General features: G+C 40.3%; 1 protein-coding gene across 1 annotated transcript in view; it reads left to right on the top strand.

The window, feature by feature from the left end:
• The first annotated feature begins 8,309 nt into the window (after positions 1–8,309).
• LOC148354338 (uncharacterized) overlaps positions 8,310–12,103 on the top strand; it is a 121,631-nt gene continuing 117,837 nt past the window's right edge. Inside the window, exon 1 of the mRNA XM_088350878.1 lies at positions 8,310–8,889. Within this exon, the coding sequence (XP_088207004.1) occupies positions 8,608–8,889 (282 nt within the window). The 5' untranslated portion in view covers positions 8,310–8,607. The remainder of the gene's footprint in view (positions 8,890–12,103) is intronic.

The raw sequence follows: 12,103 nt of genomic DNA, 5'->3' as shown, positions 1-12,103 counted from the left end.
TGTACTTATACATATAATATGGGATATGTCCAATTATTAGATTTACTTTATCATTATTGAACATAACCCAATTCCAACGTATAAATCTTACTTCATTCCCGTTAAAAATATATAGGTTATTCGAGTAAAGTTACGCAAGGAACTGTATGTATTATTTGACCACGAGATGTCGCTGAATTAAGTCAAAACGGGACCTGAAAGCACAAGAGTGTCAGGACCAGAACGGAAACAGGACCCACTTGCGTTACGTTTTATTGAAGGAAAGGGGAAGGGCTGCGCCCATGATCTGGTGTTCGCTGGACGCGGGAAGCAAGTCACTCGGATAGTGATACGAACACGTAAGTGGATCTTCCGTAGCGAGCGATGGCGGTGTCAGGGACGAAAAAACGGGTCGGTAGCCGGGACTGGGAGAGCAAGGCGGGGTCGGAAACGAGTCGTAAGCCAGACGGACGTTTGGGACAAAAAAGGTCATAAGCCGGGACGGGACAGCAGACGTGGTCAGGATCAAAACGGGTCGTAGCCGGAGAAAGACGAGATCAAAAACAGGACAGGAGGGAGCCAGGGTCGAAAAAGGCTTGCCTAGTATTCACTGAGGTTCGCAGACGGACTGACAACAGGGGATTGACAGGACTGGGTTCAAATACTGACAGGGACCCAATCAGAACCCGCGGCAGTTGGTGCCAAATGAGCAGGCACAGGTGAGTCACATCAGTAATCATGACATAGAGAGAATACAAAATAGATAAAAGATAGTATATGTCTTCCGCTGCCTATTCGAAAAGCAAAAAAAGAAACATTTAGCCAGCTTTTTTAATATAAGGGACACTGGGGAGAAGAGAGACATTTAATCAACATTATTTTCTTAATAGCATATTTTTAATTATTTTATACATCTTAGCATTACAATTTTAACATTTAAAGGGCCAGATTGAAAAGCCTGATGGGCCACGTGTCGCCCAAAGGCCGTAGTTTGCTTGCCACTGTGCTATAGCGGTAAAATAAAAAGGAGAAATGATTGAAAATCTCTTCAGGGTTTTATTTATGTTTCTTCAATGAATGCTGCTAAGAAATTCCCAAAAAAGAACAGGTGATAATAAACAATAGACAAACTGAAAATCATGTTTTCAAATAAAGATAAATCAGTCGTCATAGCACATAGAATAGAGTAGAATAGAATAGAGTAGAATAGAATAGAATAGAATATACCTTTATTGTCATGGTTACAAAATGGGTTAACATATTATGACAACAAAATTGGGCATGACACTCCAGGTTCACACTTTCACAGTGAGGGAAAAATTCAAATGATCTGGAAATGTAGTTCTCTTATATGTACACAAAACACTGCACAGGAAAGGTCAGAGTGGTTGCAAACATAGTCCAGTCCAGTCACTGGTATTTTTAATGAGCTGGTGGATGACAACTTCAAAAGCCATAGGATCTGACCAAAACTGTTATTTTGTTATTATTCCCTATTTTTAAACCCTTGGGAAAAAAAGAGACGGACTTATCTTCAGAGTTTCTGTACCTGTTATTTAGATGTGTCAGGGTACACTAGTGTGTCATAGAACCTTGTCTAGTGTGCCGAAGGAAATTTTTCACCTTTATTTGTGCAAAAAAATCATGTCATTGATAAGAATATTCGTTATCTTCCACTATTCAACTTTATAATATTCATCCATATCAGTAGGTGGCAGCAGATTACGATTTTTTTCGATACGAACTATCTGCCTATGATGTATCACAGGAAATATATCTAATAGCTTCTTTGTTAAATAAGCTGTTAAGATTTCACAGGAGAAAACGGTTGAGATAAATCGGATAAAGTAAAATTCTTGCATGTAATTTTGCTGATATCAATTATTTTCTAGTGAAAAAAATCTGTTCCACTCGCAGATAGTTTTTGCTAATTTTAGGTATTATTTTTATTTTATAGGGAGAAAAGAAGAGGAAGAGACTTTTTTTGCTGCTGTTTGTCTCCCGCTACGATCTGTTTGATATCGACTGCGTCTGCTCTACCTTCCCGAATTACGACCTGTTTTGATCTCGACCATGTCTGTTCTCCCGTCCCGAATAACGATCCGTTTTTGATCTTGACCACGTCTACGCTCCTCTCCTGGCTTTTGACTTGTTTCGAATCCCGATCACGTTTTTACTCTTCTATCCAGCCTATTGACTCGTTTTTTCCGTTCCCGACACCGCCATCGCTCGCCACGGAAGTCCCACTTCCGCGTTCAAAGCAACCTGCTCCCTGCGACCAGCGATCACCGGATCGTGTTTGCAATCCTTTCCCTTCTTCCCAATAAAACTGTGAGTAACGTTACGCTAGATAGAATTAAGTACAACAGGTTTAAAGAAAGCGCCTATAGTCTCGATTTTGGCAACGTAATTGATTGAGTTTGAAAATAAAAGAAAATATCAGAACCCGAACAGACGGTGGACCCAGACGTGTAACGTTTTCACACAAGCTTTATTTTACGGGAATGGGGCAGTCATGCTTGTGAACACAAACACCAGTGATTCGCCGATCGCTGGGCGGAAGAACAGAGAACAGAGAAGTCAGGCGCGTGAAAACAGGAAGCCAGAGGCAGACGAGATCGAAACCGGAACGGACAGTCGGGATCAAGACCAGATACAGGATACACGAGCAGATACCGGACAGGACGGAACAGACGGGATCGATACCTGATACTGGATACACAGGCAAGATACCGGACAGGACGGGACAGACGAGATCGATACTGGATACTGGAGCAAGATACTGGACAGGACGGGACAGACGGGATCGATACCTGGTACTGGATACTGGATACAACAGCAAGATACCGGACAGGACGGGACAGACGAGATCGATACTGGATACTGGAGCAAGATACCGGACAGGACAGGAAAGACGGGATCGATACCGGATACTCGTTACATGAGCAAGATACTGAACAAGACGGGACAAACGGGATTGATACAGGATACTGGATACACGAGTAGGATACTGGACAGGACAGGACAGGACTATTCTAGTCATATTTTTCTCATGTAACTAAAACAACACATTAGGATCAAATATGCGTTATATTTTTGACACAGTCACTATGGGTGACATTACATCAAGACCAGATACAGGATACACAAGCGGATACCGGACAGGACGGAACAGACGGGATCGATACCTGATACTGGATACACGATCAAGATACCGGACAGGACGGGACAGACTGGATCAATACCGGATACTGGAGCAAGATACTGGACAGGACGGGACAGACGGGATCGATACCTGGTACTGGATACTGGATACAACAGCAAGATACCGGACAGGACAGAACAGACGGGATCGATACCGGATACTCGTTACATGAGCAAGATACTGAAGAAGACAGGACAAACTGGATTGATATGGGATGCTGGATACACGAGTAGGATACTGGACAGGACAGGACAGGACTATTCTAGTCATATTTTTCTCATGTAACTGAAACAACACATTAGGATCAAATATAACACCTCGATTTTTGACACAGTCACTATGGGTGACATTACATCAAGACCAGATACAGGATACACAAGCGGATACCGGACAGGACGGGACAGACTGGATCAATACCGGATACTGGAGCAAGATACTGGACAGGACGGGACAGACGGGATCGATACCTGGTACTGGATACTGGATACAACAGCAAGATACCGGACAGGACAGGACAGACGGGATCGATACCGGATACTCGTTACATGAGCAAGATACTGAACAAGACGAGACAAACGGGTTTGATATGGGATACTGGATACACGAGTAGGATACTGGACAGGACAGGACTATCCTAGTCATATTTTTCTCATGTAACTGAAACAACACATTAGGATCAAATATAACACCTAAATTTTTGACACAGTCACCATGGGTGACATTACATTTGTAGAGTTCCAGAGCATTGTTTGAGAACAGACTATTTTAAAAATGTAAACTCACTACAGGGCAAAGTTAAAATTATAAACACAGGTCTAGAGCGCCCTGTTGCGATTTACATGTGAAATGATATACAGTCCTGGTAATAAAAATCTAAAACACATGATATAATAATGTGTTAATATAGTCACATAAAAGTCTCATTGGAGTATAAAACGCACCCCTGGCCAAACTATGAAGAAAAAACTGCAGCTTATAATCCAGAAAATATGGTACACTGTTGTCTCATAATTCAACAAATGATGGTTCCAAAACCAATACAGTAATCCCTCGGTTATCGCTGTTAATGGGGACCAAAACCACCCGCGAAAAGTGAAAATCCGCGAAGTAGCGACGCCCCTTCAAAATTGCTTAAAAAAAAAATAAAAAATAAAAAAAAATTGAAATTATTTTATTTTATTATTATTATTTTTTAGACCTGCAAAGCTCTGAACCCGCGAACGTGGAACCACAAAGTAGCGACGCCCCTTCAAAAATGCTTTAGAATTTTTTTTAAATAAATAAATAAATAAATGAATGAATAAATAAATAAATATATATTTTTAATTATTTTATTTTATTATTATTATTTTTTAGACCTGCGAAGCTCTGAAACCACGAACATGGAACCACGAAGTAGCGAAACCCCTTCGAAAATGCTTTAAAAAAAAAAAAATATATATATATATGTATATTTTTATTAATTATTCGATTTTATTATTATTCTTTTTTAGACCCGCGAAGCTCTGAACCTGCATACGTGGAACCGCGAAGTAGCGAGGTCCCACTGTATTATAAAATATGAGATTGTGGAATGTCCCTTTTTCTGCACAATCGGTAGATGCGGTGAAACATGTTTATCAACATAGTGGTCAAGTAGTATTTATTTTTCATCACGTTTCAATGCACCTCTTACACTCCGCATGAAACGCTGCCTTCAGATTTGTTTTCCGACATTGGGAACTGCTTTCAGCGCAAACACGTAGCCGGTTTCAGCCCACACTCTCTGGGGAAAGGATGGCAGCCAGTTTTCTGAGTAACGCAGATGATGAGAAGCATATCTTTGCCCAAGTCTGGAATGAAATAGTTCAGGGTCCAGCCTTGCAAGGTCGTGTTAATTAAAGCTGGCCGGAAAATTTGTGGCTGGATGGGGCTGATGTGTGAAGTTTGCAGTCAAATAGAGCAATAAAATGACAAATAAGGAAGAGTTGTACCTCTACTTACAAATTGAATTTGTTCTGGGAGTAGCTTTGTAACCTGAAACATTTGTAAGTAGAGACGCCTTTTGAATGTAAATGGGCTAATCCGTTCCCATCTCATCTCATCTCATCTCATCTTATCCTTATTAGGGTCGCGGGGGGGCTGGAGCCATCCCAACCATCTCCGGGCAGTGGGCAGGGGACACCCTGAACTGGTTGCCAGCCAATCGCAGGGCACATGGGGACAGACAACTCACTCGCTCAGTCACACCTAGGGACAATTTGGACTGGCCAATTCACCCGAAATGCATGTTTTTGGAATGTGGGAGGAAACCAGAGTGCCCGGAGGAAACCCACGCAAGCACGGGGAGAACATACAAACTCCGCACAGTAAGGCGGATTTGAACCCACGCAGGAGGTTCCCACGACCTCAGAACTGCGCCGCCGTGCTGCCCCTAATCCGTTCCAAGCCCCGCAAAATTATAATAAATCCATCCATCCATCCATCCATTATCTGCACGGCTTATCCTCAGTAGGGTCACAGGGATGCTGGAGCCCATCTTAGGGCAGTGGGCAGGGGAAACCCTGAACTGGTTGCCAGCCAGTCGCAGGGCACGCAGGGACAGACAACACTCGCTCATTCACACCTAGGGACAATTTGGACGGGCCCATTAACCTGACATGCATGTTTTTGGTAATGTGGGAGGAAACTGAAGTGCCCGGAGGAAACCCACGCAAGCATAGGGAGAACATGCAAACTCCACACAGGAAGACTGGTAGCTGGATTTAAACCCATGACCTCAGAACTGTGCCGCACACCCGCTAACCAAAGCGCCGCTGTGCTGCCCAATTATAATATATGTTTTCAATAAATTATTAAAGAGCAGCAGAACATGAAACATACATATCAAAATTAGATTACAGCACAATAAACATAAAACGAGAGGCACATTAAAAAAAATGAATAAAATAAATCATGAAAATTTGCATTGATTTTTGAACTGGTCTCTTTGTTTACTGGTCATCAGCAGTGTTTTTTGCCCCTCGTTTCTTGAAAAATTGATCCAATGACGTCTGCTTTCTCCGGCTTTTGACAATCCGTTGGAAATGTGCAAGGCAGACGTCATCATCATGAGCAATAGCCCTACGTGTCAACACTTTTTCTGGGTGATTTCTTTCCCACAAATTCTGAGACTTAATGTAGTTTTGACAAAATATGTTTAATTTGGGCTGATGAAATGGTGGCCGCATCTTCCTACTTGTCGTCTCTGAACTCTCCCTAAAGTAAAGCCTCTAAATAACTTGGTGCGCAACTGAAAATGTCTAAATTTCTGGTAAAATGCGCATTTTTAAAATATAATCATTATCATTTTGCCGTGCGCTCACGTGTCACTGGTTAACCTCTCGCTTGCCACTGCTGGCACGCGTGTCACAGATTGCCAACCCCTGCTCTGGATGCTCCGTTCAGAAACTCACTCTGTATTTTGTCGGTAATCGCAGGGATTTACATTGGCTTTAATGTCCCGTAGCTTGCTGAATCTATTCGTTCCTTTCTCGAAAAACAATATGGAATTACCGTATTTTCCGCACTATAAGGCGCACCTAAGAGTCTTAATTTATTTCAAAAGCTGACCATGCGCCTTATAATACAGTGCGCCTTATATATGGATCATTATTAAGTCGCAAAGTCTTGCAACTAATGCAAGCAGCCGCTGACTAGATTTTCCCCCGAACGCCAAGTAGTCCGCGGTGTATGCTGGTATTTATATACCGGCGTTTCATTGGCTAACCAATGTGTCAATCATCATTTGAATCGATCACTATTGGCTAAAGTTATTCGGAGGTAAAGGGGGTGAATCCTTTTTATCATTTACAGGCTCGCATAGGCTAAAGGGCCAAAACAAAGACTGCAATTGGCCTAAAAAGATGTGTCAAACATCAGTTGAATCGATCACTATTGGCTAAAGTTATTCGGAGGTAAAGGGGGCGGATCCTTTTTATCATTTACAGGCTTGCATAGGCTAAAGGGACAAAACAAAGCCTGCAATTGGCCGAAAAAGATGACTGTGAATAGCATGTTGGTTAGAACTACGCCATAGAGATAACAGTATTTTACTATTCTGTACTGCATTTGTAAATATTTTACTCTCCTGGATTTACTACACTCACGGATATAAGAGGACCATGGTTGCACATTTTTATTGAACACAACGACTTCGATGAGCTACTCCGGCTATATATTTTCCCAGTATCTTGTTTCAGACTGATCTTGATGTGTTCTATATTTAAATTAAACTCAATTCCAAGTGTTTATTGTCCTATGCACAGTAAAGTTGCGAGCGAAAAAGAAAATAGAAACTAAGGAATGGTTGGCATTTCTTGAATCCCAAGACTTTATCCTTCCGAATGATATTCGGAACGATGCACGATGCAGTGACATCGTACGGACACCGCATCCGCACGTGTCTACGACACGTATTTGCTTCTTTGCAAGCTTTTGGAATGTTAAGAGGATAATAAGTTGGACTGAACTATCTGACTGTTTTGTCCACGTTCCCATTGTAGCGCCTTATAATCCGGTGCGCCTTATCTATGGAAGATATAGGACCAAAAGCTATTTTTTGGGGGTGCGCCCTATAATCCGGTGCGCCCTATAGTGCGGAAAATACGGTAGGATTGCGAATTTCTCAAAGTGGTATTCTTGGGGCTTCCGTAGTTTGACATTTTTCGATGATATAGTGACCTCTAGAGGTGAATTCTTACACAGTAATATTTAAAAATATACCCAAGTAGGAAATAAATAAGTTATGGGAATTTGAATGGAGAAGAGAAGCTTGTATCTCAAATATGATCAATTACTTGAAATTACACTAAGAAGACAGTCAGGCTCCACAATTCTTAGAAGCTGGACCATTTTCCCATTAGTTTGCTCCGATGACACCAGTGCAGTCAGTAGACCATCGCCACAGCAGTTGCTGGTTTTGCGTCCCCTAAAAATACCCCTGGCCAAGTGCACAGATCAAAGGGGGCTTCAGCCTTGCCATGAATCCCGCCCCGGCTTTTAACCTAAAGCCAGCCACCGAAGAGAAGGAGGAGCCTTCAGTGAGGGAGAGAGGAGAGAGTTCTCGGGTTCAAGTTTCAGCACTAGCGGCAGACCTGCAGCTTCACACTCACTACCATCGCTTTGAAGAGCAGCAAGCGCTTCATGCTCCAGGAACTGAAATGACAACCGCCGCATCTCCGAGCGTCTACATCCTGAGGAACATCTAAACCAACAGGAAGCCACAACATGAATTTAGTCCTGAGTACCATATAGTTTCTCAACTGAGATCATTTTCTCAATCAACTAGAACATTGACTGAAAGCTGAGACAAGAAGCCCTGCAGATTTTCAACAGCTTCTCTTCATCCTGATGAGTTAACCGAGTAAGGTGGATAAACAAAAACCATCATTTTAGGTCTAAAAATGGAGCAGAAGTGGACCGACTCTGGGAAAACGAGCCAAAAGCTCCAGAAGAACTCCTGCGAGAAGCTAAAACTGGACAAATGGAGACCTTTTTCTTCTGTGACCATCTGTGCTGCCTTGACTCTGCTGAGTGTTGGAATATGCATCGGAGTTTTTGTGCGGACCACGGCGTTGCAGTCCAGGATTGGAATTCTGGAGCAGCAGCACTTGTCCGCATGGATGTTGTCCCTGGAGCAGGTGGAGCCTGTTATTTTGGAAAGACTGGACCAAATTCTGGACAAGGTTGGTCTTCTCGTTCCAGATTTTAAATAGAGTTAGAATTGTTTTCATTGTCATTGATAACAACGCAGTGAACATTGTTTACGATGAGATATAGCAAGGGATTACTATATAATACCTAGCTTGAGATGCCCTTCGATTTAAAATAATTTGACATTTATAATCAACTTTGGTTTTTAATGGAAAAACCTTAATTATTTCTAAATCGGAAAATAATGATTCCACTTTTCAAAATAAAACGAAATTTATCATTGATTAAAATATACCAAACGATATTTGCTCGTTTTAATCTTTGGGGGAGCGGGAAACTGTAGCATAAGCCTTAAAGGCACAGTGTGTATGATTTACCCACTAAATGTTGCTGTGTTCTGCCATGTGTCTAAAAATAAGTGCTAAAAGCGCAACAAAAGAGGACAAAATACAGAGACTCAAAGTAACCAAAACGCACCTAATTACTTGAAAAGAAGAGAAATAAGAAAAAGAACGACCAGAAAAAAAGAACAAAAAAATAAATAAAGTCAGAAAGAAAAATTTCTCAAGGTTTCTTCATTTTCCTCATGTTGAGGTAGTTTTTCCTTGCCCTCATGTAGGTTTTAGATCAGGGGAGCGTGTCATAATAGTTTATGGTTTGCAATAATCTGTGGTCTCTGCAGCCCTTTGAGACTCTTTGTGATAAAGGGCTATTCAAATAAATATGACTTGCCTTGACTATAATAGACGGTGTGTATTGTGTACTGCCTCCTAGTGGCAGAAAGAAAATTGTATTTATAAAATAAAGAAAACCTACATTTTGTTAAATAGTTCTAGGAAAATAATGGTACTTTTCGAATAAAAACGACTCTATAGGAGAGTAACAAATACCCAAAGAAATTTGGGGAAGACTTTATATCGGACAAAATTAAAGCGACAGTGTGTATCATTTAGCTCCCCCTAGTGGTGAAAAGAAGAACTACATTCATTAAAAAAGTTTTTAAGATAGATAAGCAAAAATACACAAACTACTGATTTTTTCTACCTATTTTTTTCCAACACTTATAAATAATATTCTCCCGACCTATTCTTAAAAATGAAAGCCTTTTGAGAGAGTTAATTACTGTTTAACCCTCCTGTCATTCTCGGGTCCAAATGACCCGCCACTGTGTTTTTAAATCACACAATTGTCACATTTTTTTCCCTTTTCTCCCTTTAATTTTATGACTTTTACTTGATTGATCCCACAGTATAAAAAAGGAACAGTTCGGACAGCGTGTGTTATTTTATGCCTTCCATTGGTGAATAAATCTTCATTATTATCATTTATTTAAAAAACACAATATCAGTTTAGATATTAAGCAAAACTATGTAAATGTTCGTGTAAACTTGCAGCTTTTGAAATACTCCCAAGTCAAGAAGTTTGCATTTACCTAACATTATAATTGTTGTGGGTATCCCAAATAACAAATAACTTGCGAAAGACTGGCAGAAAAAAAGGAAAAAAATTAGATACTAATGCAAATGGTAGGGAGAGTATCTAGATGAGTAGAAATTATGCTTTTTGAACACTTTGAGTTTCCATCATTTGTATTCTTCCTTGTGCATTTGTTTTTGATTGCACGACAATACAAGGACCTTTAATGGTCAAATCACACGTACTTTCCCTTCAAAGATATTAAAAATCAATACATTTAATTGGCGATATATTTTATAGAGATTATCAGTGATTCGTCATTGACAGGGTTGGGTAGGGTTACTTTAACTTGATTACTTTTAATAACTTTTGGATTACTCCAATACCAAATATGCTAATAAAAGACAAAGGAAACTAAATCTGAATAAAATGATGACTCACAACACGTGGTAAGCTTTCTCTCCTGGCTTTGATCTCTTTGATCTTCGGCAAAACTAACATATAATGCGATAGAAACAAAATGAAAATAAATCCAAACATCATTTTTGCCGTTCCATGTATTCCGTTTCTCCCCAAGCCTGCACAAAATTTAGTAATTTTATTCATATTTAGTTTATTTTGTCTTTTATTAGCATATTTGGTATTGGAGTAATCCAGAAGTAATTGAAAGTAATCAAGTTAAAGTAACCCTACCCAACCCTGGTCATTGAATAGTTACCTGAAAAAACATTTGCAAAAAGTTTTCAAAAACTAGTCAAAATCAGCGGGTTGTAGGAATGAATTATCGGGCGTTTTACCGATTTAAGTGCACGCCATGAAAAGCATAAGATGAAAACAAATGCGAATTACTGCTTCTGGCGGTCTTTTACATCTGTTACTCTAAAGTTGCCCTCTGCTCCCCTTTTTATTGACCACTTCCACAGCTACACTAACAAGCTTTTCTAAAGTGATTGAAGTCTTCTAAGGGCCTGTTTTCACTACCTCTGTTTTCTTTGGCCAAACCTTTATCATCCCCCACCTCGCACTCACAAAAAAAGCATTTGCTCTCGCGCTCAGAAAAGAGCTGACTGCCTCACAAATCAGAAGAGGTTGCGGGAATCCAAATCAATCGGAGTTGTGAAAATGCATATGTATGTTGAACACGATTCTAATTACATTTTTAAACTGTTTGGTTTTGTTTTTGGATCCAAGAAACGGAAACTGAGGCAGAAATAATAAGGATGCTATTCAATTAGGACATAATAAATAAAAATGGAGGAACAAAGTAACAAACTAACTAGGGGTCACAAACAAATAAAATGTCCAAAAGAAATCAAATTTGACAATAGCCAAACCAAGAACGAAATCAAACCCCTGATCTAAAACCTACAAGAGGGCAAGGGAAAACTCAAAAGCTTTAGCATAAAGAAAGTCAAGTCAAGTCATGTTTATTTGTGACGCCCTTAATCACAAAGAGTCACAAAGGGCTTCACAGATCATAGATTATTGCAAACCACGGATTATTATGACACCATCCCCTGATCTAAAACCTACATGATGGCAAGGGAAAATTAAAAAACTTTAGCATGAGGAAAGTTGACCCAAGTCAAATCATGTTTATTTGTGACACTCTTAATCACAAGGAGTCTCAAATGGCTGTACAGACCACAAATTTTTGCAAACCACAGACTATTATGACACAATGCCCTGATCTAAAACCTACGTGAAGGCAAGGGCAAACTCAAAAACCTTAGCATAAGAAAAGTCAAGTCAAGTCATGTTTATTTGTGACGCCCTTAATCACAAGGAGTCTCAAAGGGCTGCACAGACCACAGATTATCGCAAACCACA

This window comes from Urocampus carinirostris, chromosome 13 (genome assembly GCF_059441175.1).
Source record: "Urocampus carinirostris isolate Australia breed hairy pipefish chromosome 13, RoL_Ucar_1.0, whole genome shotgun sequence".
NCBI classification, from domain to species: domain Eukaryota; kingdom Metazoa; phylum Chordata; class Actinopteri; order Syngnathiformes; family Syngnathidae; genus Urocampus; species Urocampus carinirostris.
Note: the sequence above shows the minus strand (reverse complement) of the source record. Positions and strands in the feature narration are given on the sequence as shown.